The sequence below is a fragment of the Mirounga leonina genome, unplaced genomic scaffold (assembly GCF_011800145.1).
Source record: "Mirounga leonina isolate KUSES-001 unplaced genomic scaffold, KU_Mleo_1.0 Mir_151, whole genome shotgun sequence".
In the NCBI taxonomy this organism is placed as follows: domain Eukaryota; kingdom Metazoa; phylum Chordata; class Mammalia; order Carnivora; family Phocidae; genus Mirounga; species Mirounga leonina.
Window position 1 is genome coordinate 2,127,321 of NW_023270377.1, and position 26,973 is coordinate 2,154,293.

General features: G+C 54.7%; 1 protein-coding gene across 2 annotated transcripts in view; it reads right to left on the bottom strand.

Moving 5' to 3' along the window:
- Window positions 1-1,154: 1,154 nt before the first annotated feature.
- Window positions 1,155-26,973, bottom strand: part of TWIST2 (twist family bHLH transcription factor 2) — a 50,147-nt gene continuing 24,328 nt past the window's right edge. For both annotated transcript variants that reach the window (XM_035006746.1, XM_035006745.1), the window contains exon 2: window positions 1,155-1,851. In XM_035006746.1, coding sequence (XP_034862637.1) covers window positions 1,791-1,851 — 61 coding nt within the window. In that variant the 3' untranslated portion in view covers window positions 1,155-1,790. The remainder of the gene's footprint in view (window positions 1,852-26,973) is intronic.

A 26,973-nucleotide genomic window follows, 5' to 3' on the forward strand; every position in this document is an offset into this window, starting at 1 on the left:
TGTGTGTGTGTGCACTCCTGTGTGCTGTCAGTGTTAGGGCTCGTGCTGCAGGGATCAGGCGCCCAGATGGGTGCCCAGGAGCCCTCCAGGGGGTGCCAGCCTTGAGGGAAGCTGGTGCTGCCTCAAGGTCATTTCAAGGAGCCAGCCAGCTGATGGAAGTGGAGGTCTGGCTGGTGCTCCCAGAGCCCCTGCTCTTCCCATGGCAGCGGGTGGTAGTTCCAGTGGAGAAGGAAGATTCACAGGCCACCGCTGTCCTCGTCCCTAGAATCCTGTCTGGGAGCCAGGTGGGCTCCGTGTGGCCTCTCGTCCACGGACAGCTCTGCCCAACAGACCCGGTATCCGCTGTCCGCCAGGAGACAGGCCACTGGTGGTTCAGGGTGGTGACCTGGTGACTCGCAGTTCCCCAGAATGCAGCCCTTAACCTGGAGGCTACTCACACCTCCTACTGGTGTCCACAGATACGGCAAAGGGCTCCGAAGGCCAGCAGCCGGGGTGGGGGGCTGGTCCCGGACTCCCCCGCCTCATGGAGCTGTGTCTGCACGGTTAGCCTGCCCACCTGGACCAGACCCCAGCCAGAGTCTCCTTCTTAGCTGCAGACTGTGGCCCTTCTGGGGGTCCTGTACCCCAGTACGTACTCCAAGCTTACCTGTACACACAGGTGCTCCTTCCTCAACCTCCCCCTGCTGTGTGTACAAGGCTCCAGGGGGCAGGACAGCCGCCTGCGGAGCCCACGGTTAACACAGGGGTTCGATGTAATCTGAGGCTGTGAAGGGGCAGGGACGTGAGTGCGGGCGTAAGGCGGTGGGGAAGGCTTTGCGGGGCCGGCAGGAGAGCGCCGACCTCGGACAGCGGGATGGGACACAGGACGGACGCAGTCGGACAAGCGGGAAGTGGTCTGGAGAGCAGCTGAGAAGCGGGATGCACGGAGGGGCCGGGGCCAGCCTCGCCTGCTTTCCCACGCCTGGGTATGTCGCACTCGGACCATATCAGGGACAGTAGCTTCTGGAACGTTTTACAACGGCCTAGGACGTAAACTGCCTCCCATCCTTCTCGTCCCTTCTCAAGGGACACGACCGTCCTTCTCGCGAGCCGCTCCGACCTTCCCGGGCAGATTCCGTGCTGCGCAGTACAGAAGAGGAGAGGGGAGACGGGGCTGCACTGACATCTTTATTATTCCTGGGAGGGGAGCAGGGTACACAGCCACGTTGCAGTCACCGAGCTTGTTAAAAATATCTCAATAAATAAAACAAATAAGCAACATATACACTGAAACAGAAAATACTTTAAAAATGGATAGCTGAGCAAATCATGAGAAAGAGAAGAGGCGAGGTGTGAGGAGGATTCCAGGCTTACGTGGAACAGTCATGCGGAGGCTGCGGGGAGAGGGGACGCGAGGTTCCTTTTCTGAGAGCCTTGGTCCAGTTTAAACAGAATGGTACAGGAATGCATTTCTGTTTTATTAAAAAAATATACATTAAAAAGGCACTTAGAGGGAAATACAAATCCAACATTTCAATCCTTGTAAATATGTTCCTGAATCTAGAGATTTTCAGAAAGAATAAATCCCCCCCCCCAAAAAAATAAAACCCAGAAGAAAAATCCAAACAGTGGCAAGGATGACAAGGAACATGTCACCGGCGAGAAGGACCGTGAGTGCCGCTTCCTCTGTGGGGACCGACTCTGGGGGAGGACTTGTGCGGTCCGGGGTCTTCCATTTGAAGCTGTTGTCCCCTTGTCCAAACGCTGTGCTGGAGAGCAGAGGGGGAGGCTCCCTTGAGGTTGTTCAGGTTTCAGAAGTGACAGACGTGGAGGCGTCCCAATTCCACTTGAGCCTCAGCCCCACAGGACAGCCTGGAAGACACGGGAGAGGGAGGGTGAGACCCCACTGCGTGCAGGCTGTGCCTGTGGGGTTGCGTGTACATGCACGTGGGGTGTGCGTGCCGTCCGAGGCCAGCTCATCACATGTCGATTCTAGCACCCGCCATTGTGATCAAGACACACAACTGTCCCGCGTCCAGAGGCGCCGCAAGGGGGTGTAAGGGTCTGCAGGAGCACATGCGTGTCATTAAAATGCAGCGGTGGCCACCCTGGCCTGCGGCGCGCAGTGTGAGCATCTCTCCAGGGGCCACGCCGGGCGTCTCCGCCAGCCCCACCCCCTCGCCAACGGACTGGCCGGCGAGGCACCAGGTCGGGAGCCAATCCATGGACCAGGGCCCCGCTCTCCACAAAGCCTCCGGCAAGGAAGGTCTGCCTACCCAGCTGACCTTGTTGCCTGGAAAGGAGGTGAGGGTTCAGATGGAAGACTGGATGGAGTGGCAGAGAGAGGGACCCAGCGGTGGGGTCCCCAGACCGCTCCACCACGGGGCTTGTTGGAGAAGATACGCTGGAAAGAAGCTCGAGGCAGCGTGTGTGATCCCCAGACTTCAGAGACATGTGGCTGTTGTAAGCCCAAGGTCATGAGTCCTGTGGTGGGAAGCCCAGGAGGACAGGGGATAATGCTGCTGGGCATGAGTGTCTGGTCAAGGACCTCGACACCTGCGGGAAAGGTCCCACACCTGGGTGCTGAAGGGACTGAGGCTGAGGACAGGTGGGCCCCACACCTTGCTCCGAGGTGCCAGCTCATGGCTAGGACCGGCTGTTTTGGGGGCTGTGGGCGGCTGATCGCCTAGTCCCGCGGGACCCCAGTCCTACAGTGCACGTGGCCAGTTTGCAACCAACCCTGAACCGATAGTGGCCTTCCCAGGAGACCCTGAGCTTCGTTAGGGATTCTTGAAGACTGGCTGATAAGCGCTTTGGGTCCCACGTGATCTTTAGTGCGTACCCCAGGCCCTGATGCACACGGAGCGCACTTCTACATCTGGAGAACAAACACCGGGATAACCAGATAAACCTCATAACCAGAGGAGACAAGATCATTCATCGACAGCCCCTGAGGGCTGCCCTGGCCGTGGGGGTAAACTGATGCATGAGACAGGCCTCCACCCTGATGCACCAAGGGGGGAGGCTGCCGGACGGGCTCTGCGACTGCAGACCTAAGTGCCGAGGTGGGAGGCTGGCAGGGGCCTGGGGGTGGGGAGGAGTCAGGAATGGCTTCACCAAGGAGGAGGCTGGGAGAAGGGTCACCATGAGGAATTTCCCTCCAGGATAAGAGGTCAAGGACAGGCAACGCCAGGTCCTGGGACGATGATGTGGAAAGGTACGAAAACACAGAAGGATCTTTGATACAGCGACAGGTGACATTTTCAGTGCAGTGTGTGTGTGTGTGTGTGTGTCCCTGGTCCTACTGGGCAGTGGGCAGCAGGAAGTTCCTTCCTGTCCCTGGACCCCCAGCTCCTTCCCTACAGATCCCCAGAGAACTCTAGAAACCCCTCCTGCGCCAAAACAAAGGTCTGAGAAGGCTAAGACACGTTGTTCCTGAAAACCCGGGGTGTTCTCACACACACACTTCTTTTCTTTCAAGCCCAGAACACTCCAGATACATCCGCCTTTCTAAGTGGTCCCGGGCAGAAAGTCAAAGGCTGCTCTCTCGGAGAATGTGGTTGTAATTAGATAATTAATCAGGGGGGCAGCTAAAGAAAGCTGAATGGAAGCCTTCCTCAGAGGGAGGGAATAATTACAACAGTTTTTGATATATGAGCTGCGCCAGCCCTCCAAGGGGAAATACAGGATCATCCATGAAAAGCCAAGAGTGACAGAGGCTGTCCCCCAGTAGTGGTGAGTTTCAGGGTTTGCTGCATGAGCCCGTGGGGCCCAGGGCTCGGGCACAGAGGAGCAGGTTCATTAGGCTTCTTGACCGAGAGCCTGTGGGCCTGGCCCCCTTGATGTCACCCTGACCCCAGCCATGGCTGCTGACATGGGCAGCGTTCTTGGCAACAAATACAAAACATCTGGGGCCCAGGCCTGCCTCCCGCCTAGAACAGCCACCTGAAATCGTATGCATGTGCCCTGTCTGGGGCTCACTCTCTGCATCTGTCTGCCTTGCAGAGAAGGGGGGTGGCGGGCAGAGCTGCAGAGCAGCGGCCACGCTGAGAGAGTGCCCTTGCCCCTCTCTCCCACACCAGTACCTGGGGCACTAATGCACAGTAAAGGGTCTTAACTGACTCTTATTAAGGACCTAACTTGATTGACTCTTTCAGGACCTAACCCAGGAAGTGAAACACCAACACAAATTCTCCAAAAAGTGAGGCAGGGGGCTTAAGGGGGAATTTATTATAAGGCCTTCCATCCACCTACCCATGCACCCACCATCCAACCATCCACCCACTTACCATACACACATCTACCCACCACCCACCCTTCCTTCTTTCCCTCCTTCTATCCATCCATCAATCCATCATTCCACCCACCATCTATCCGCCCATCCTTCCATCTACCCATTCACCCGCCATTCCTTCCTTCCATCCATCCACCATCTACCCATACACCCACCCACCCATCCTGCCATCTACCCCTCCGCCCTTCCATCTAGCCACCCACCCTTCCATCTAGCCACCCATCCACCCTCCTCCTTTCATCCATCATCCATCCATCTATCCATCCTTTCATGCATCTTTCTAACATGTATTGAGCATCTATCATGTGCCAGAAAAGCTACTAGTTGTTTAAAAAGCCCAGAAAAGAATCAGAGAAATCTAACAGGGGAGAAGAAACATGTTTGAAAACAACTAGAACATAGGGTAGACAGGGACAACTTTTTTAAAGGAAATGCCAGTAAGACTCTGCAGCCAGAAAGGAAAGGGACAAAGTACCCTGGAACTTCGTTGGACTGCCGAAAAAAGCTGGGTAGGGAATAAGGAGGGAAATGGGCACAGATGTGTCATCTCTGGTCATTACAGCATGTGCGCACGCACGCACACACACACACACACCCCTGAGATTTTGCCAGTGGGAGCTGCAGGGGCAGAACGTGAGGCTCAGGGAGCCAGGCACTGCCCACAGAAACCCAGGGGCATGGCCATGGAAGGCCTTGCTCTGGCCCTGACTGCCCCCTTCAGCAAGAAAGTGGAGGACTCTTCCTCCGCAGGACCCTGACATTGTCCAGGTCACCCAAAGGGGCTACCACCTGCCAGCCGGCCCCTGCTGCCACCCGTGTCTCTCTCCTCCCAGTCACTACACCGAAAACAATGAACCCCCCCCCCCGAAGTCCTGGGCTCCCAGGTGCACTGGGGTTGGGGTAATGTGCCATGTGGAGATGAATATAATGAACCCAGCATTGGAGCTGAGCCCCTACCCTGGTGGGTCTTGTCCATCCCACAGGGGACAGCAGCCCCGCCCACCCGGGCGTTCATCGAGCACCGTTCTTCAGCTGGGGCCCTCTGTCCCCTCACTGAGCCTGGACACAGCCTCCTGACTGAGCACGGCCCCCCAGAGCTGGCTGGAGGCACAGAACCCACCCACTCACGTCGATCTGACAGCCGTAAATAGGAGTAGAAAACAAGGAATGGTTGACATCAGGTGGCTGTGGAGCGCAGCGGGGAAATAGGTGAGCTGAGCACCTCACAAATGGCCCAGAGCACGGGGACCAAACTTTCAGAACAGTGGAATTCATCGTTTGGAGAGAAGCTAGGGGAGTCTGCATGGATAAAATAAGGATACTCTGTTTTCAAAGAGAAGCCCAACCAGGAAACAAGAAACGCGCTCTTGGAAATCACAGAAAGTATGGAAGCAGCATATTTTGTAAGAAATGGAAGCAAAATAGCAAAAGAGACTCTGATGAAAAACAATCAATAAATCAGAGACTGACTCACGGAGGTCTCCAGCATCTGAGCAAAAGACAAAGAATGTGGAAGGAGGGAGGAGACGAAGCCCCAGACGAGATGCGGAGGGAAATGTCCCCGTGCTTAGGGAAGATTGTCGGTCCCAGATTAAAAGGAACACAGAGTTCTGGGAAGAGCGACTGACAACATGGGCAGCCATGCGGCATCACAAGGAAAGTTCTGGACTCCAAGAGTACAGAAAACCTCCCACCGGCTTCCAGACATAAAAAGAGGCAAAAAAGAGCCAGGCCAGGACAGCTTCCTGTGTGCTCATGGCACCCGCTGACGGGCAACCCCAGGACGGCTGGGGGGTTTCTCTGGAAAAGGGTCCATGGACCGTGTGGGGAGCAGGAGAGACATGGTCAGGCATATACAGCCTCAGAAAATGCACCCCCTCTGGGGGCCACTTCTGGGGAAATACTACCTGGAAAGGTCCTCCTCCCAGAGGGAAAGTACTTAGGGCACCTCGCTCGGCAAGTATGGCAGCAAATCATCTAACAATCAACCCACGGCAAGACAAACAGGCCAATAAGAATGCTGGTAGGAAAAGCCTAGGAGGCCAAAGGAAGCTGTGGGTCCCCAGGCACCCCGAGCTCCTGCCTGCCCCAGGCCACAGGACCCACACACCAGGCAGCCCCATCCATCCGTGATCACCACGCCCGCCGATTTCCCACTCTGTTTACCAAACTCACTCAAGAAGAAGTAGGAAATCTGAATGTATCAACTTTTTTTTTTTTAGATTTTATTTATTTATTTGAGAGAGAGAGAATGAGAGAGAGAGAGAGAGCACATGAGAGGGGGGAGGGTCAGAGGCAGAAGCAGGCTCCCTGCCGAGCAGGGACTCCAGGATCATGACCTGAGCCGAAGGCAGTCGCTTAACTGACTGAGCCACCCAGGTGCCCTGAATGTATCAACTTTTGTAAAATAAGCTGACCAGGTTAGGAAGAATCCGAAACCAGACTGTTTTACAAGAGCATTACATAGAATTTTCTGGAACCCGCTCATTCCTATCTGTATTACTTCAGCTGTTGCAGAGTTTACAGATGAGGACACACTTCCCATTTTATCTTATTTATTTTTTCTATTTGTTTATTTTGCCGAAGACTATTTTTTAGAGCAGTTTTAGGTTCACAGCAAAATTGTGAGGCGGGTAGGGAATAGTTCATACAGCCCCCACCCCTCACCATGGACAGCCTCCCCCATAAGTGTCAACGAGAAACAACTCTGGCCCCTGTCCAAATGGCAGAAGAACCAAAGGCCAGGTCGTGCCACCCAGGACTCTGAATGCAGAGATGATAAGACAGACATCAGCAAACCAAGTCAAGTCATGGATTTGGAGAATCCCTTCCGTACAACCCAGAAGGGTTTCCTCCAGGAATGCTGGCCAATTAACATCCGGAAATCTGGCGCAAGGAGGGGTCATGGGCAAGTAGCTCGGCAGATTCTGAGGCATGCAGTGCCACGAGCATTCTGGAAGCTCCTGGAAAGTCAGGAACTGAGCTGAATCCCAGTCCTGCCACTGTGGCCACCGAGGCCTTGGGAAAGTGGCTTCACCCCTCCAGGCCTCAGCTTGGGCATCTGTAGAAACACCCACTGAGGGTCACCCTGGGACCACCAGCTTGGGGCTACAGGGATTCAGGGAGCCACACCACGCAAGAGGCTCGGGGCCTCGCCTGGCTCATGCCCAGCACTCTCGTCGCCCCAGGTTGTGGTTTCTTCCCCAGCTGGGTCCCCAGGGTCTAAACCATCACCTGGCACATAGTAGGTGCTCGATAAACCCCTGTGGAAAGAGGCCTACAATGAAGAGATTGCACGGACCCCAGCATGATGCTGGCGCAGGAGTGAAATGCCGGGTGCCCTCTAGAATCCCTCTGTCTATGGTGCTCTATCCCATTCGTGCCCTCTAAGTCTCTGGCCCTGTAAAGGTGGTTCCCAGCCGGCAGCATCTGCCTCACACGGGAGCTCAGGAGAAATGCAAAAGCAGGCTTCACGCGGACCCACGGAATCAACGTCTACACCCTGCCAAATCCCCAGCTCTCTAGAGACTCCAGAACAGCTGAGTATGCCCAGTCAGCCAGGGCAGCTGCAGCCGAGACCTGCCGTGACTTGCCAGAGACGCGGCTGGTTAGAGACAAGGCCGGAAGAGGATCTGGGTGTCTTGATGCTCCCTGTTGGGGGCCATCCCCACTGCGGACATGCCCACTCCACCCACCAACTGTCCTTCTGCCTGACACCCCAGACACACAGGTGGGGGTAGGTGGGACACAACGTGTAGCCAGCCTGTGACTCCCATGATCCCTCGCCCTAAGGGAAGGGCAGCCGAGGTGTCAGTGACAGGCCCTGGAGGCTCTGAGAAGTCACCCAGCCCAGCTGAGGGGGTTTGCCCCTTCCTTCTCGGTAAGGGCTTTTCAGCGCTCTCCCAGAGCCACCTTGCCCCAGTGGCTATCCCCGAGACAAATGCCTTATCCAGACACAGCGGAAATAAGAGGCTTTGCTCTCAGAGGAGAGAGTCTGCAACTTCCTTCCAGGTCAGATCTGCAGGCAGCTCCGGGCAGGCTGCAAACAGACCATCCCTAAGAGACAGGGGCCACCTGCCAAGGGCAGGTGTCAGTCTCACCTGGCTGATCAGAAAGGCGGAGATCCAGCTGCCCCTGCTGGCTGCTCAGTGGGGCCCCCAGCGGGGCCAAGGCGGGCATCCTCATGGTTCAGCCCCCCACCCCCGCTGACTTCTGTGCACCTGTCTTAGAGAAGGCTCGATGGCAAACAATGAAACATACCCCCACCCCACCCCACCCCACCCCACCCCAGTGACTGTAAGAATCCAGTTCCAAATCAGAGGGCAGGAGGGTGTGGGCTGTCCGCCCGTAGGTCAGACTCTACCGTCTGAGGCTGGACACTCTATGGGATGACAGTGGAGCTATGAGGGGACCGATAAAGGCAAACCACTCTCGCCGAGGCAAACGCAAATCAAGAAGCCGTCGGGCTTAAAAATTTTTACAAGGAGCTGCCTGTGCCCTGGCCACCCTGCCCTCCCACCTGGGTCCCCCCACCCCCTGGCGTCCCTGCCCTGTAGGGGGAGGTCTGTGTGCTGTCCCTGGCCAAGCAGTGGCTCGGACAGGCAGGACGCTCTGGTCTCTCTCTGCTGGCCGCCGGGCCCTTTCCCAGAGTCAAACGGAGGCCACGGCCATGGGGTTCTCATAGGCCACAGCGCTCTGCAAAGCAGGCCAGAGTCAAGATCAAGGAGCTTCTGGATCCAGGAGTTCTCCTCTGGAGAGCCCGCTTTCCCAGGAATGGTTGGATGGGCAGGATGCCCCTGTGGCCCCCACAAGGTTCCAAGGACGCCAGCGGGCTGATGGGCTTCTGCTGCTGGGGCAGAGATATGACCGAGGCACCGCACCAGGCACAGCTCCGGAGGGACCTCCTGGGTTCCCAGGCCCCGTGGCCCCCGTGCGTCCAGGTGGCAGTGAGACTCAAGGGAAGGCGGCTTGGAGGCCAGCACGGGCTGTGTGGCCCTGTGCCCTTGGGCCCCTCTCTGCTTCCATGGCAAGCTCCATGCGTCCAGACGCCCTTTGTGTGGGGCACCTACACTCAGAGTCTGGGCCGGGGCACAGGGCAGGAGGACGCCGGGTGAGAACAGGCTGTGTCCCTCTTCCCCGGCTCCACAGCTCAGGAGTCTGACCCCCGGCTTGCCTGCCATGCATGAGAAGGCAGAATCCTGTCTGGAATGACCATATTTATGAAGCCAGGGCTCATCTCCCAGGCCTCCCTGGTGGCTGGTGGCAGAGCTGCTGGCCTTGCTCCTTCAGGGAGTAAAAGTTTCAAGGCAGCTTGGAAGCAGAGCTGTCTCTCTCCGGCTCTGTCTCTGTCTCTGTCTCTCTCCTTGGGCTTGGCTTCAGGGATTCGAGCTGACAATGTCTGGAATAACCTGCCTGCCAAGGAGACGTCGGCCTGGGAGCAGCCTGGGGAGAAGGCAAGCTTGCCTCTGCTTCCAGACCCCCCTCTCTGCCTCCCGGTGCCTCCCGGCCTCCGGGCCTCAGAGCGATGTGGCCCCAGGGCTGTCCAGGCCAGCCCTCTCCGTTCCCAAGGGAGCTGGGGCAGGAAAGCCCAGTGTCCACACCAGTGACTCCCAGTATTTAATCCTGTCCAGCCCTCCTCTGAGGGAGGCCTTCCCACTTCTCCTCCGTGAGTCACAGGACACTGTAAAGCATACCCCCAGGTGCAGAGGTCATGAGGGATAACAGTCCCAAGCAACCAGGTATTAGGAGGAAGCAGCCTCCTCCCGGGACTCAGGGCCTCCAAATCCAGGAACTGCCTCGACCAGTGAATTATGATTTCTCCAGATGTCACTAACCTTAGCTTCCAAATAAAACCCACTAACAAAAGAAGGTGGTGTAAAAACTCACCCTGCGGGGCCCTATTTCAGGCTGATGGCGCAGGTCGTGCCTGTGGGGGTAACTCATCAGGTGATGTCATGTCAGAGATAAGGAGATGGGGCCTGGGGCTGGAGGGGACTTAGGCCAAGCGACCAGGCAGGTGCAGAATCGCCCCCAGAACTCAGGTCAGCTACGCCCTGAGGCCCAAGGCCGAAATCCTTCTCGTATGATTGACCTCATTCTTACACCTATCAAGTGGGTCCAGACCCAGGAACACTGACTTAATAAATGTCTTTGCACACTTGACGAATGAGGGTCTGAGGACACAACCCTCCCCCCAACCCTCCCAGCGGCTCAAGAGAACATTAAGCAAAGATCCGCTCTTGTCAGGCACTCTGCTGGATGCATGTCATGAGTACAACTTGGTCCCTGTCCTACACCAGTTCACTTGGGGACAGAAGACAAAAAAGTTATTGTAACAAATATGTAATACATATACATGTTCTAATAAAGGTATAATGAAAGTACACAAGGTCTACAACTAGGCTGCTCTACAATATAAATATGTATTACAGATGTAAATGATTGGAGCAAAATAAAATACACGTTAAAGTAAAGGTATGGGGCGCCTGGGTGGCTCAGTCGGTGAAGCGTCTGCCTTCGCCTCGGGTCATGATCCCAGGGTCCTGGGATCGAGCCCTGCATCGGGCTCCCTGCTTGGCGGGAGGCCTGCTTCTCCCTCTCCCACTCCCCTTGCTTGTGTTCCCTCTCTCGCTGTGTCTCTCTCTCTCTGTCAAATAAATAAATAAAATCTTTAAAAAAAAAAAAAGGTATGAAAAGGTACATAGTAGAAGCCCAGAGAAGGCAACAGTTAAACCTCTGGGCGGGTGAGGGGTCTGAGGAGCTCTTCACAGAATTGGGGCTTTGAGGACGTCTGGTCCCACCAGGGACGGGAGCGGGAGGGTGAAAGGGCCTCAGGGTACGTTTTAGGTGGGGGTGGGAGGAAAGGGGACCTTGGGGGCAAGGTGACCTGTGATTCTAGGGAGAGGCCCAGGGTGGGCAGGACCCCACAAGGCAACGGGGGGCAATGTAAAGTGTAGGGGGTACTGGCATGACCAGGCCCGTTTTCAGGGGTAACTGTGGGGTGAGCCCTCAAGGACTGCTGGGAGGTCAGACCCCCCCAGTGGGGCCCTGGGTGGGGCACGGTCACCAACGGTCTGGCTTGGGCAACAGGAGGGGTCGGGACCCCAGGAACAGAACAGGGAAGAGGAGAGAAGCTGCTTTTGGGGGAAACAGCAGGAGCAGAGCTGGTGGTGTTGAGCTGGAGGTGTTTGTGGGACACCCCGGAGGCCGGGTTCACTCAGCAGGATGTCCAGCTCCGAACCCCAGAGGGGGCTGGGGGCCTCGCAAGCAGCTTCTGAGCGAGGCCGACGAAGGGATGAGGAGACAGCTAAGTAGCGTTGTCTGGATTCGAACCCAAACCCAGGGCTCATTCTCCAGCTCTGTGCTTCCCGACCACGACAGACCTGGATGCGGACATGTGGGGCAGCAGAGGGAGAAGAGGGGGGTCCCTGAAGAGGCCACGTGTGGCGCTGGTTGGCAGCGCCCCCTGCCGGAGGGAGCCCGCCCTCAGACAGGAGAAGCAGGACCCAGCCCCTGGCAGGCAGGGGTCACCAGGTGACCTTGGGAAGGCCGGGTCAGGGGGCAGGGAGGGCTCCCTAGGAATGGTTTCTCTCTTTTTTTAAATTTAAATTTTAGGTAGTTACCATGCAGTGCCATACTCCAGTGGTTTCCGGAGCACAATTCAGGGATTCACCACGTACATACCACAGCCAGTGCTCATTACATTAGTGCCCATCCCCCATCCAGCCCACCCCCACTCCCCACCCTCCAGCAACCCTCAGTCTGTTCTCTGTCGTTAAGATCTTGTCTCTTATGGTTTGTGTCCCTCTCTCCTTTTTTTCTTTTCCCCTTCCTCTATGTTCATGTTTTGTTTCTTAAATGCCACAGGTGAGTGAGATCATATGGTATTTGTCTTTCTCTAACTGACTTATTTCACTTAGCATCATGCCCTCCAGTTCCATCCACGTTGTTGCAAATGGCAAGATTTTGTTCTTTTTGATGGCTGTGTAATATTCCATTGTGTATATCTCCCACATCTTCCCTATCCATTCATCAGCCCAGGGACATCTGGGCCGCCTCCATAGTTTGGCTATTATTGATAATGCTGCTATAAACATTGGGGTGCAGGTGTCCCTTCGAATCTGTATTTTTTACCCTTTGGGTAAATACCTCGTAGTGCAATTGCTGGACTGTAGGGTAGTTTGGATTTTAACTGCTGTCACCAGCATTTAGTTCCCAAATTTAATTTCAGAAAAGCAGGCAATTTTCAAAATGCAAAACTCTTTACAGAAATAACAACACCTAGGGGCACCTGGGTGGCTCAGTCGTTAAGCGTCTGCCTTCGGCTCAGGTCATGATCCCAGGGTCCTGGGATCGAGTCCCGCATCGGGCTCCCTGCTCAGCAGGAAGCCTGTTTCTCCCTCTCCCACTCCCCCTGCTTGTGTTCCCTCTCTCGCTGTGTCTCTGTCAAATAAATAAAATCTTAAAAAAAAAAAAAAAAAAGGTAAAGAAAGAACGACACCTATAAATCTATTTTCTTGAATGACCCTGAGAAAATATGCTACTTTAGAAAGATTACGCATATATTCATGCATATTCAGAAGAATGCAAAATCTTTCCTAAGTGACGGGAAGAATCCTACTATGCCCCAGTCCTCAGGCCTTCCCATCTCTGGGAACCCGGCTTCAGCAGACTCTTGAGATGTGCGAAGCCTCAGGAAAAACCAACAGCACACGACGGGGGCCTGGCGTGGACCCTACACTCCGCAGGTGCCGCGGACACCCTGGGAGCGTGGACGTGACCTTGGCTAACCCACCCCTTCAGCCACAGGGACAAGGCCTTTCGATTCCCAAGCTCTGGATTCAGTGACTTTTGGCCTATTTCACATTCTCAAACTTCAGCACCACGGGAATAAAAGTGACCTCTGTTGGGAAACACATCATATTTAGAAAGGAACCAGCACGCGCTCAAGTGTTGAAGACATCGTCCAGTTGAGGTAAAGTCGGCTCATCTACAGAAGCAGACGGGGAGAGTGAGCCACCCTGGGTCGCAGGGGCCACGCGGCTGTGGGCGGTCAGCGCCAAGGCCACAGAAGGGCCGGCTCTGCTGGAGGTGGCCCGGCAGCAGCTCACTGGAGCCCAGGCTCGGGGGCCTGGCGGGAAGGCAGGCGCGGGGGCTGCAGGACCGCGGCACGGATGCCAGGTACCACCCCACCGCGGAACGGGATGAAACAGGTGTGCACAGGTGTGCAGAGGGTAGCAGCCAGCCAGAGCTCAAGAATGAATGAACGCTCAACTTCACGGACAGACGCAAGAAGGATGGATGCACGTCCCCCGGACAAACCCCACCATGGCACCCCCTCTCCCCCGCGCACCAGATACACGTTACCCACGCTCGGTGAGTGGTTGCTGATTCACACAGACGCCTTGAGCACTCAGGTCTCTCTAGGGACAGACAGGAGATCGAGAGAGGCGGCAAAGACTCGAGAACAGCCGGGTTTATTGGATCGGCCATCCCACCTGGAAAATGTGCACGCCCTTGACCTCCCAGCTCCTGGAGCGACAGTGCGGTCAGCCAGCCGAGGGTGACCCCTGACCTCTGCACTTCACCTCTTCTTATCTCTGGGCCCCCGTCTGCAAGCTTTTCACCACCTCCCCTCCTTCTTGCCGGGTGAAGCGGTTGCTCTCCTGCATCCGCCGGGGGCAGGACAACTGACAGGTCCCCTCGTCCTCCGGCTCACCCCACTGCTGGCCTCACACACCTGGGAGCTGCGGCTCACGGCCGCCGGGACCTCCAGGTCCGCCCAGCACCGGGCCTGTGGTGCTGAGAGGCAGGCTCTGCTGTCGGCCGAGGAGGGTGACCCAGGCACCCCGGCCCCCCGGACACAGTCAGGGTCACCCTGCTGATCTTGAAGCACTTGACACTGGCCCTGCCTCTGGAAAGCGTGTTAGGTGTTTTCTCCCGAAAAGGATGTCCATCAGACTCTTTCAGACAGAGTTAGGATTCCCAGCATTTCGTTTCTGAGGCTTATCCCTCTAATTTCATGACCTGCCAGTCCAAGAGCTTCCTTTGTCTGCATGGAACCCCGAAGGATCTGCGAGTGTGGGTGCATGCGCAGACCCCTGTCGGCCCACAGATAAGCAGCTGTCCCCGGCCTTGGTGGGTGTGTGTTGCAGTGTCTGAAAAGCAGTCACACTCCTGGGGCTGCTCGGACAGCGGTGAACGATGTGGGAGGGCACGTCCCCGGGGGACGGATGCCCCCCAGAGCCTTCTCGGCTTTGCCCTCGATGCAAGAGTTTAAAGAGTACTGCCTGGTCCCCAACGGCTCTCCGCCCCCGGGCTCAAGTCACAAGATACAGGAACATGCTCTTTATTGCTCAATTTCTGAAAAAATTCAGGATTCCTGGATTGAAATTCTGCATTTGTAATCTAAAAAATTCAGTATTCCTGGATTGAAATTCTGCATTTATAAATTATACTCAAATCTATCTGTGGAACTTATTGTTTTCAAAATATTTCTGAATAAGAAAAAAATGAGAAATGATGTACACACACACACATTTCTGGGGAAAAAAAAAAAAAAAACCCAAGCAAGACACCATTTCTTTGATTGCACAGTATACAGAATGTGTTCCCTCGTTTCTACTGGGGAGTTCTATTAAGAACTCGCTGGCTCTTAATAACCCCTCCCCCGAGGGGACTTTGGGAGCAAAGCATCCCCTGCACGTCATGATGGGGGAGCCCCGACTTCTTCCTGGCTCTTGAGGGCTCCTGCCCTGTTGCAGCCGATGTGACCCAGGCCAGGTGCTATCATGTCCTGCAAAGATCGGTGGCCAGTGTCTGTGAGCATACAGCCTGGTCCCGTCTCCCTTCCAAGACTTTGCTCATCTACCAGATGGGCGGGTTCTACCTGTCCCACAGGGGAGTGACCGCCTGGCACATAGTAGGTGCTCACATAGTGTTGAGATCTGCATTGAAAGCACTCAGGTTCAGAGCCATCAACAGAGGAGGCCGGCGGTGTGGGAGGGACAAAATCTTGCTCCATGTCACACGGACTGACTTCATCTGGATTTGGGGTGTCCGCGTACTGCAGGTGAAATAAATCAAGTGGCCTGATTTTATGGTATAAATACAAATACAATTTTCTTTGAAATGTTTGAAAAAAAAATATCTACCATGCCGAGTGTGCACGGAGCTCTGTCTAGACCCAGGAAACCCAGGGACAGACAGGGCATAGTAGGTTGGCACTTGGTGTATATATATATAATATATATATATATATAGGATGACAGATAGATGTGCGTATATACCGTACTATCATATACCATATACATGTACAGATATATGCCGCAAACCTACACACTGTATATATGCACAGCACGAATAAACACACACGCACACCCCCGCCCATTCTTCTCTAAGAAGGGTCACCTTGGTCCCAAGGGTGCTCCAGTCATTCCTGATGTCACCATTTGGGGACAGAGGTTAAACACTCATGGTGCTTCTAACCGGTCCATCACACAAGAGCGGTGTCCACTGGGGACATCAAATGACCGGTGGGTCAGTGGGCGTGGCCTCCGTTTGCCTCCACAACCCTCTGTCGAGTCCAGGAGCTCTAGGATGGCGGGGACAGCTGCTGGAGAGCGGGTGATAAGCAGCGTCTTTGCACTCTGCACCTGCTGCAGCACTGGGAAGGAGGCAGCTGGGATACACCCAAGGAGGGCATTGGAATCCCTCTTCTTGAAAGAACATTTCTGATCACTCCAAGAGTACGACTGGCTTCTTCCGTTCTGGCAGCATCAGCCTAGGCTGATGGGCTGGGGTTCACAGGTGCGCATGTGGATTGTAGAGCTCTGTGTTTTTTCCCACTGATTGCAACAAAATTCTCGAGTTTGGAAGCCAGAAGTGACTACTCCTATTTGAAAGAGAGCAGAGCTAAGATCCAGAGACAGAAAACAACAGCTAGGAACTACGCTCAGAGCTGAGTAGCTGAAAGGTCCAGATATTTGCTAGGTATTTCTCAGCTAAATCCAGGGCGACGGCCCCTTCCATGCAAATCCCCCTTCCCTTATCTGTGCATTTTTAATGCACTTAATTACCACTTGGACTCCAGCTTAGCATCCCATAATAATTTATTTTGCCAGGAAAGGCCCCATGAATACGGAGAGCAGTGTCAACATCCGTGTTTAGAAGGGAAAACAGTCTTCTACTTTCAATCCTACATCCAGAAGCCCACCTTCCCTTCTAGATGCTCTTTAATCAATCTTGTCAATAAATGGAAGTGATGCAGATGTTCTGTGTAGTCTTAAAGAATTCAGGTTGAATCCACTTTAAAATAAACACTACCCAGCAAGCACATACAGAGGAAGAAAGTCAGTAGACAGAAGAAAGCTCCAACAAAACCCAGAATGGAGGCAGGGCCTTGAAAAGAAGCCAATACACCTTGAGCCAAAGATAAGAAGTCAAATAATGCTTAGGGACAGCGCAAAATGACTGAACATTCTCCACATCGAATGTGAGTTACTTTCAGGCAATCTGGTATAGAGAGATCCACATTTAGTAAACAAATAAAAGAAGCCATGGTTACACCCTGGAAAAGTTTTATGATTTATAAAAAGCTTTAGTGAAAAGTGCCTTTAGAAACTGAGCTCCTCTAAAAACGAATCTGAAATGACGCACTTTAGACAACTTTTCTAAGCAAATATCCATTCTACAAAGCAGAGCGCACCTGTCTAAGGCTCCAGGGCGACAGGAGAGAGACCCGAGCATTAGGAGACTGTCGTCCTTCCCCTCTCAGGGCGTTTCCATCGGGGCACGAGAGAATCAACTGCCACGACAGACAGGCCCCCGCACCTCACCGTGGGAGCAACACAACAGTCCTATCCTGTCCGTCCTGTCCCTTCTTCCTGCTCGGTCAGCTTAGCAGGGGCTCCTCTTCACACAGCCGCCCAGGACTCAGGCTGGCAGAGTCCCCGCCATCTTATGGATGCATCGTTTGGAACACATGGTCCCTCGGGTGTAGTGGAAGACCTGTTCTTCTGCACTTGAGCTCAAAAAGGCTATTGCCACTTGTTCCCAAAGCTCATTGTCTGGAACGAGTCACGTGGCCTTGCCCACCTGCAGGGGTCCTGAGGAGCATGAGGGAGACGTTCAACATTTGGGTGCTCCACTGAGTCCACCTCAAGGGCCAAAGCAAGGTTTTTTCGTGAAGGCTGGACCAAAACACAAAATAATTTGCAGACAGTCCCTCAAGAAACTGTCTGATAATTTCATCTCACTAACCTCTACCAAAAGTCGGGATCAGACTCCTGAAAATTCACCGGTAGCAAAAATAATGGCTGGGGACTGATGGCAAGGCAGGGGACCAGTGAAAGAATTTAGCTTTTAAAAAATAGTCATTAAAGGGGCGCCTGGGTGGCTCAGTTGGTTAAGCGACTGCCTTCGGCTCAGGTCATGATCCTGGAGTCCAGGGATCGAGTCCCGCATCGGGCTCCCTGCTCGGCGGGGAGTCTGCTTCTCCCTCTGACCCTCCTCCCTCTCATGCTCTCTGTCTCTCATTCTCTCTCTCTCCAATAAATAAATCTTTAAAAATTTTTAAAAAATAAAATAAAATAAAATAAAATAAAAAATAGTCATTAAAGGCAACAGAAAGGCAAACGCTACAAAGACTACAGGGACATTATTCTACCTTGAATTCGTGCCACTGGGGGTCCTAGCCACTAGCTGGCATTCCTGTTCGGTTGAGGAGGTGTGGGGCACTGAGGGAAGGTGGGTTATTACTGGAAAGTGTCTCCTCCACTCTCCTCCCCCTCCTCCAAGTGACGGGCCAGCCGGTTCCCAGGACTGCAGCATGGTGTCCTCGGTGTGAAAGTTCCACAGGGACCCGAGACTCCAGGAGGCTCGCCTCGGTGGATGGAGCTGCAGTGTCCGTCTGATGGCACCAGGCTTCTGGGGAGGGTCCTGTGCTGCCCGCGGAAGAACATTCCACGCTGCCTGAGTGGACTGGCCTTTCAGGGAGTTCACTCAAGCATATTCTTGGATGTTGTTGATGGGTTTACTCCAAGTTCCATCTTCCAGGGCTGCCTGGACAAAACATTTCTCCCTCTCTTTCCTGGCTCTCTCTCCGCAACTGCACTTCCACCCTGATGGGGAGGTTTGGCAATGGGAGGCCACTGGAAACCTCCCTCACGGAGAAGCTTCTCTTGCTGCTGGGACCCATGCTGAAAAGAGAGCCCCCGCTGACCAAACACGCAACCCCTCCAACGTCACACGCGGCCCTGCCTTCCCTCTGGAGGAGCTCGCCCACGGGCGGCATAGAGTCACACGCCAAGATGGCGGCCGGGAGTCCACACACATCCAGCATCGCCGTGGCCCCAGGAGACAGCCTGGAAGGGTGCTTTCCCAAACTGTGAGCAAGGTGAACTCAGGGCTGGGCGAGGGATGACCACGTACGTTGTGCCCATCTTTGCAGCACCAGCAACCCCATCCATCCTCTGAGAAGAAATCTGAAGTCTCCCGCATACCTTATACTACGGACTCAAGAAGCCTAAGTGAAAATGTTTTAGTGAAGGATGTCGACAGAAACCACTTCCCCCCGATAGAGGGTCGGATAGCTTGAGTTTTAGGTATTGATTGTTGAGCCAAAGACATAATTAACACTAAGCAAAGTTGTGACCTGGGAAAGTCACAGGGGTTCTGGGGTTAATGTTGTTTCTGGCCGCGGGGGATTTGGTCCCCAGAGAGGGTCTTGGCCGGCACTCAGCATGGGCACCGGTCTGTTGGTTTCAGAATAAAGCTCCCTACACATTTTATGTCCTAGTGGGAAACTCATTAGCAATATGACTGTAAGCTAAGATTACCAACATACTTGAAGAATGTAAAAACCACCTTGGCTGCCTTTCGAAAATGATCCTAACATATTCCAATATCCCGCAGAGCGGTGCAGAGCAGTTACATCACGCTTTGTGGGATTCCTGCGCTCTCGAGGGGACTTCTCACCATCACTCCCAATCCTCACACGGAATCCCACCTGCTCCTCTGACACCAACCCTGGGGACCCCGGGAAGGGATGGAGCCCAGACCTCAGCACATTCTGCTGGGCCGCAGGGCTGACGCGGCAGGCCGTAGGAACCCCCGGCAGCCGTGAGGGGCAGACTCACAAGTGGAATACTCTTCCCTTGGTCAAATGTGCATAACAAACCCACTTTTGAGAGGCCAGCTTTGCATTTTCCACCTCTTGGCCTGGACTAAATACAACCGGCCGAACCAGGGCCTCACCGGGGTGCCGTGTGGGCACCGGGAGGGAGTAGGTCAGGGAGGGCAGGGGACCCTCGAGCCCTGCAGCACGCCCTCTGATGGCCCGAGCACGAGGCAGGCTGCCCTGAGACCAGGCAGCAGGGGATCCCGACCCGGAGGCGGCAGGCCCAGTGTCCCGGCTCCTTGCATCTGCACTGTTGGGGAGGCACCTGAGGACTGAGGAGGCTCCAGTGGGCTGGACGGACCCCAGCCCCCTCTGAGCTTCATGTGTATCCTTCACTGCCACGTTCTCTGAGAGAACGGAGAGAAAGCTCAGTTGATGAAACCCTTGGTCTCCCTGTGCCTCCTCATCACCCCAGGGGAGTCAGAGTGGCCAATCACTGACTTGGTAAGAGAAAGCAGTGTGTTGAGCTCAGACTCTGGAACCTTCCTCCAGGAGCTGAAGCTAGCTGCAGGAAGCAGGCGTCTCCCATCCACCCCTCCAGCAAGCTGCCCACCCGCCCGACCCTGAGGGGGAGCCCACCTTGGTGCAGCTCCACTGAGCACTGTGGGCGAGTCTGCCTGACCCTGGGACCCTTCGTCTCCATCTTAGCCTTCATCTGTGAGAAAGGTGACCTTGCACCAGCTTCACCCCAGCCTCACGTCTCTGCACCCCAGCGGGGGCGAGGGCACTGCTCATCCCCACTCCCACCCTGTCTGGGGGCAAGTGCAGGGGTCACCACACCCCTCCGGCCTGTTAGCTAATCAGCACTTGGTCTATGAAGCTCTTCCAGGACTCCCACCTGGACCCCTGTGGTGTGGCCAGCAGAGAGTGGGGGTCACCCCACACCGAGAGGGGTTTCGGAACTCCAGCAGCAGAACCTGCCATAGGGCACGAGGTTGCTTCCCAAAGAAGCTTCCATCAGGCCAGGCTAAGCCCTCCTGTCCCCCCTCTGCCACCTGCTGTCTGAGTGACCTTGGTCACCTCTTCTCTCCAAGCTGGACCTCACTTCTCCCAGGTGGCTGTAGGGGGACCTGGCCCAGGGGTCTCCATGGTCCCCGGGGGTCTCATGGTTCTTTAGAATCTCAAGGAGACTGGAGTCCTGGCTCCCACGTTCTGTCGGGGGCACGGCTGGCATCTCACAAATGTGGTTCCGAGGAACTGGGTGAAGGCGTGCAATGCTGCGTTTTCCCAGATGTTTAGTGCAAAGTGTCCTCCCGGTACCTTCTTGGGGAGGGACTGGTGTTAACAGAAGGATTTCTGAAGGGAAGAAGAGACACAGCAGGCGGGATTCCAGGGGAAGGACGGACTGAAACCAGACCCACTGCTCCTGCCCCCGGGGCTTCGCAGACCGCGGCTCCTTGGCCATCATTACTGACGTGGTGCAGATGCTCGAGGAGAGAAAGCCACAGTTCTGCGCACTGTACAGCTGGGAACCAGTGAAAACATGGCCCCTTTCACCTTTTCATTCCCGAGAACCACCTCCCTCTTCACAAGGCGAGTCAGCACATTGTCCGCCATCCTTTCTGAATGCCCCTAGACCTGGGGTCCACCTTACTCAACCCCCTCCATGAACCCGGAGTTCTTCCCTGGCCAGGCTTCTAGAAAACTCCTCCACTCCTACCCCAAATGTTTTCCCTGCTCTGTCTTCAAAATCCCAATCCTTCCCTCCCACTGGAACTAAAGGACCGTGCAGTTGAGGAGGGCCCGGTCAGCCCACCTCCGTCCCTTCTCTGGTGTCTCCTGCCCCTCCCCCTCCACTGTTTTTCCCTCTTTATTTGTCCTGTTCGATGTCAAGTGAGCCTGTCCGGCTCCTCAGGAATGGCAGCTGCAGAATCGAGCACAAGTGGATTTCAAGTCAGCACAGAACGGTTGCAACGAGTCATGTGGTGAAGGCACCATCTACACCCGCATTGGGCTGTGCCGGCCCCCACTCGTGCTCTCGGGATAGCACGGACAGAGGGGCCACGAGAGGCAGGCCCCGCGGGCAGGAAACGTCCTCTGCCCCAACCCCACAATGGTCCAGGGAATGCCACGGCGCTCCTCCAAGGTCCCTGAAGCACCACAGGCAGAAAGCAGAGGTCCCAAGTCCGTCCAGGGCCGCGCAGACCACAAGCTGTCCAGGCCTGTCTGAACACCCAAGGGCTCAAGGTCTCAGGCTGGGGCAACATTTGCACTCAGGGCAGCTCTGTCTGGCCAACCTGCCCTCCAGCCTGCTCCGGTTCTGCCCCCTGGGCCACGGCGGACAAGCCACCCACAGCACTGGGCCAGTGGCTCACCAGGGCAAGAGGTCAGGTGCCCACAAAGCCGTGGGGCCCAGACACTTGTCACCCTGGAGCCCGGCTCTCCCCTGAGGCCTGCCCATCCCAGCCCGAGTCCGCCCGTCCCTCAGCTGCTCTGAGCGGCCAGGACTGCCCAGGTCTCCCCGGAGCTCAAAGAGCACCCTTCTGTTTTGTAAAAAGCTCTGTGCTCGGCAAACGCTCAGATCACTGCAGTTCCGCTCCCCGTGAGCCCCCTCACCAGGAGCAACGCGCACCCGTGAGTCGCACGCAGCTCTGCCCTGCGAGGGGCTCTCCTCCCAAAGCCAAGTGTGTCTACAGATCGCTGACTCCCAGTGGTGGGGGGGCCAGGCAGGGAGGAGGCGGAGCTGCACGGTGCCACCTTGGACGACCAATCCCCATCCACACAGAGGCAAAGAGGCGCTGAAATTATAATAACACGAGTCAACGCAAACCCAAAGTAAACTTACACACGCTTCGAGAGCGCGGTCTGTTTTTCAAGGCAGGACACACCGGCCCAGCCAAGGACACGGGCTTCTGCCTTTCTGTTGCGGCCGCAGCACAGAGGGGAGAAAAGCACTGATGTGCTTCCCAGCCGCCACCTTACTTAATGGGGCCTGCGGTCAGAGTATGTAGGCAGGGCACGCTGGAGAACTTGGAACCGGCGGCCTTTGCAGGGCTTCGTGCCTGGGAGCCCCGACTCCTGCTGGGAGAGGGGAAGGAGCCCCTCGGGACAGAAGACTTGGAGGCAGAGGGGCCTGCACGGAAAGCCTGACTCCCCAGGCAATCCTGACCCGCGAGCATGGCAGTGTGCATGCACCTGCCTGAGTGTGTATGTGGTGTGCATGCATGTGAGTGTGTGTGTGCCTAAGTATGGGATGAGTGTGCTCGTATGTGCGTGTGCATGCATGTATGTGAATGTGGTATGTGTGCATATGAGTATACGTGTAGTGTTGTGCATGTGAGTGTATACGTGTGCATGTAAGAGACACAGAGACGGACAGAAGATCAGAAGGAGCTGCCGCCTGGCCAGTGGCTCCCACCGTTGGAAAGCCCAGGCGGGAGGGGGCAGGCACCCTGGAGTGTGCAGTGCTCCCCCCGAAAGCATTTCCTGACACAGGTTCACAGATGCAGAACGCTAACTTGGGCGACGCTCAAGCCTGGGCTGCTGAACGGAGCTGAGCCAGGATGGGGATGTGAGCTCCCAGCCAGGAAGGTGAGCTGGCGGGTCCAGGGGCACCGTCTGCACCGTGAGCCCAGCCCAGGGACGAGTCCTCCCTGCAGGCGGAGGGCGCGGGTGGGCCACGAGGAGCACAAAGACGAAAGGGACCCTAACTCTGCTCTCGGCAATCCCGTCAGGTGACATGAGTGTGCTCAGCCAGCACCCACTGGAGGAGGCACACATCGCGGAGGTTATCCGTGGACAGCAGTGCCCATGCTCCTTTGATAATAATAACGCCCAGCTTGACCACAGGCCCCTGGTTCTGCAGTTGGGACCAGTGCATCAGAATCATGGGATCTTCAGCACACGCCTCCTAGCTGGGCATGCCGCAATGGGGAAGGGGTAGCAGGCAGAAAGCAGAAAACTGCAGGAGCTGTTCTAATGCACACCCTTCCCTATGCAGCTGCAGAGCTTTGCAGAATGGCCCAGGAGTGTGTGTGCGTGTGCGTGCGTGTGCACCTTGCACAGAAGGACCATACGATGCATCACCTGAAGTGAGCCACTTCTGAGAGTGAAAGGGGCATTGTTAATAATCGGACTCAGAAACAGGAATAAACCAGGACAGTCCTGGGAAGAGGGGCAGGGACGGCCACCTTACTGACAGGGCGTCCGCTTGTGATGCTCCGCCCTCCGCCGCCACTCACTCCATCAGAGCCCGGATTATTGGTCTCCTCGGGAGGCCACCAACCCCACGTCTCTCCCAGACGTGTGGGCCCGGGTAAGACAAGGACAGACCCCACCCTAAGGGACGCACAGGCTCAGCAGGGACAGAGCTGGGAAAGAACGTGGGTCCGCCCGCCCTGGTGAGAGCAGCCCTTCCTGCCGTTCTGGGCCTGCTGGACTCCTTCTCTGCACCAAGCACACGGTGCAGCTTGATACAACCAGAATGCTTTTCAAATTACAGTCTCACTTTTCATTACTTGGGTGTCAGCCTTTCTCTACGATTACATGCCCTCGGTTGGTATGTTTAATAGGCGAATTCTTACCGCGGCCTCCAACATTAACATTTAATGAAACATTAAAAAGAAAGTCAGCTCTTAAAGGTGGTCAGCTGGAATGAGAGCTCATGGAGTTTCCAGCTGGAAGCACAGCCCCCCCAGCGCCCGCTGGGGTGCTGCACCCCTTCTCCCACGACATTCGCCCTGCAGCCGCAGACAGCCCATGAGCCCAGGGAAGACCAAACCTCCACAGTCACTACCATCACAGGGAAGCATGTTCATTCTGTGCCATGTCCTGGAGGAACAGACTCCATGCTCAAGTGGGGGTGGCAAGTTCACCCGGAAAACCCTCCAGCCAGATCTGCGACCTGCACCGTGGCGGTGACCAAGAGCGAGCCGCGTCCCCGCCGCTGTTCTCCGCGCATTCCTGTGGCCTTATGCAGCCTCGAGGCCGCTGTGCCTGGGCGAGGACCCCCACTTCTCTCTCTTAAAGCTGCTGTGGGGTTGATGGTCTTCGGTTGTCATTTAACCCCAGATTAGAAGACCACAGAAAACCACCACCCCGTCTACAGGCGTCCACGTGGACGCTGATAGAGGGAGGTGGCCGGCCTGTGGGGCGGAGACCCAGGCATTAACCACCCACGCGATGGCTCACGGACAGGGAGGGGTGCCGTCAGGCAGGAGGGCACCCCAAGAGCTGGGGGTCTTTACAACCTCTATGGCTGTTCTTGCACGAACATGACCGACCCTGGCCTTTTTGGGAATCACCCTTGGGATAGTGCCCCGCTCATGAGAACTGTCCCCTTTACCTGGACCGGACAGATGTCCAGGTTCTTCCAGAGCTCTCCATGGCTCTATTTCACCCCGTTTCCTTCCACTCCTCAACCTACCCCCCCTTCCGCTGATTGAAACACCGGGGCCCTGAGATACCTCGTCTGTCAGCGACAGCCGTTCCTCCCCACGGTCCTTCGTCAAACATTCTTGGACACGCCTGCTGCCTTAGTCTTCCGTTTGTACCCGAGAGGAATTTTGTTGAATTAAAAATTATATTAAATATTTAAATTAATTGGGGGAATAAATGTTATGGTCACGATAATAAGTATTTCCAAAGAGCCTCACAGGACACAGAGCTAGTCATTCAAAAAAATACTCTGCTGGATTCCCCAGCTAAGAAATTGTCCTTCTTAAGGTCCTCCCCTTTCTCAGAGTATTTATGAGGTATCACATATTTTTTTGTTTTACAGCATCTTTGGGTTTCATCACATGGTCTAATTAATGGCTTATTGCTAGTGCGTATGAAGGTGTTTTTAAAAAGTATCTTCACTTAGTGGTAACTGGCCTCCATTCTCAACTGTCTCATTAGTTGTAATGGTTTTAAATGGATTTTTGGGGGGACGGGGGATGGGGTGAGAGGCAAGTTTCCTGGAAGACACTATTTTTTATTGTTCTGCTTTCCAGTAGACCTTACCTCTATTTCTTTTTCCTGTTTTAGAGAATCATTTAAAAAGGTCAAGGCAATGTTATGGCACAGTATGTTGGTGAGAACAGTCTTGACTTTCAGGCAAATGACTCCAATGTCACATCAGCTTTGGAGATCGATATACTCCATGAAGGGGAGGAAGAATCTTTTTACTATAGCTTCTGAAAATTTTAAATACAAAAAAAAAGAGTTTGATATCAGAAATATACTGAAATCTCCTCAAAGGCATTTTTAGTATTTATTGAAATGATTTTCTCTCTTTTGACACTGGATGTGCCAAATTGTATAACCGAGGTAGAGATTATGAACAATTTCTCTGCTTTGGACACATCCTGCCAGAGGGTGTGAAACTCCTGGGAAAGCACCTTAAACTGTCCTTACAGTCCATCCGTAAAACCTCCGTGTCATGTGCCTTATTGCTTTGAAACATTACAGAATTTTAACTGGTGTGAGGTGGTATCTCATTGTGGTTTTGATTTGAATTTCCCTGATGCCGAGTGATGTTGAACATTTTTTCATGTGTCTGTTGGCCGTTTGTATGTCTTCTTTGGAGAAGTGTCTGTTTGTGTCTTCTGCCCATTTTTTGACTTGCGATGAGCACTGGGTGTTACATGCAACTAAGGATCATCGAACACTACATCAAAAACTAATGACGTACTCCATGCCGGCTAACTGAACATAAATAAAAAAAAGAAACATTACAGAGTTTATTTTTCTTATACTTTACCTAGAATTTGACCTAAGTTCCTAATGAGATGGGTCCGCTTCCTTTTTTTTTTTCCTTTTTGTTTTTTTATGTTCGATAGGTTTGGGTGTCACAGTACGACAAATGCCCCAAGAGGCGTTCCTCTTCTGAACTCTTTTCTGCGTGTTGGGGGCTGTCTCTAAAGGGGGGCTTTCCCAGTCCCCAGGGGGAGCTGACACACCAGGGTGTCTCATTATGGACTGAATGATCCTTGACAGAAGAAGGGAGTCATCCAGACCGAGCACACTTTGGGCTGACACCACTTAGGCAGTTCATAGAACATTCGACACCGTTCTCCCCCTGGGCTTTGCTCTTCCCAATGTCGAAATTCTTAGGAGTGAAGGAAAGTGATGAGCCAGTGAGAGGCCCCCTATCTCGTTCTCTCTGGGAGGGCCCGGCGACTGCTGCCTGTCCCTGGCGGCCCCGGTCACCCTCACGCATGCACCCGTGGGGCAGGGACGCAGTCCTGCCTGGGCGCCAGGCCCACAGGCGGTCAGTGGGTGAGGACTTGAGCCCTGCCCTGCGGGCCTCAGGCCCCCACTCTCCAGCCCTGCCAGATCAGGGAGCCCCACGAGAAACCAGTTTCTTTGTCTTTTATTTATTTTTTCTCGATTGCATCAGGATCTTCTGAAGTAAACTTTCGCTTGGGCCTGAGCTTCGCTATTCCAGAGGTCTTTGCCAAGGATCTGTGAGGTAGCCTTCCCATCTGTTTATTTATGGTTTGGGTGCTTGGGGACAGGGGAGAAATGCACAGAGACCCATGACCCCCAGCAGCTCAGCCGACATCCTGGGAATCTGTCTTGGCCTGATTTATAGCATTCC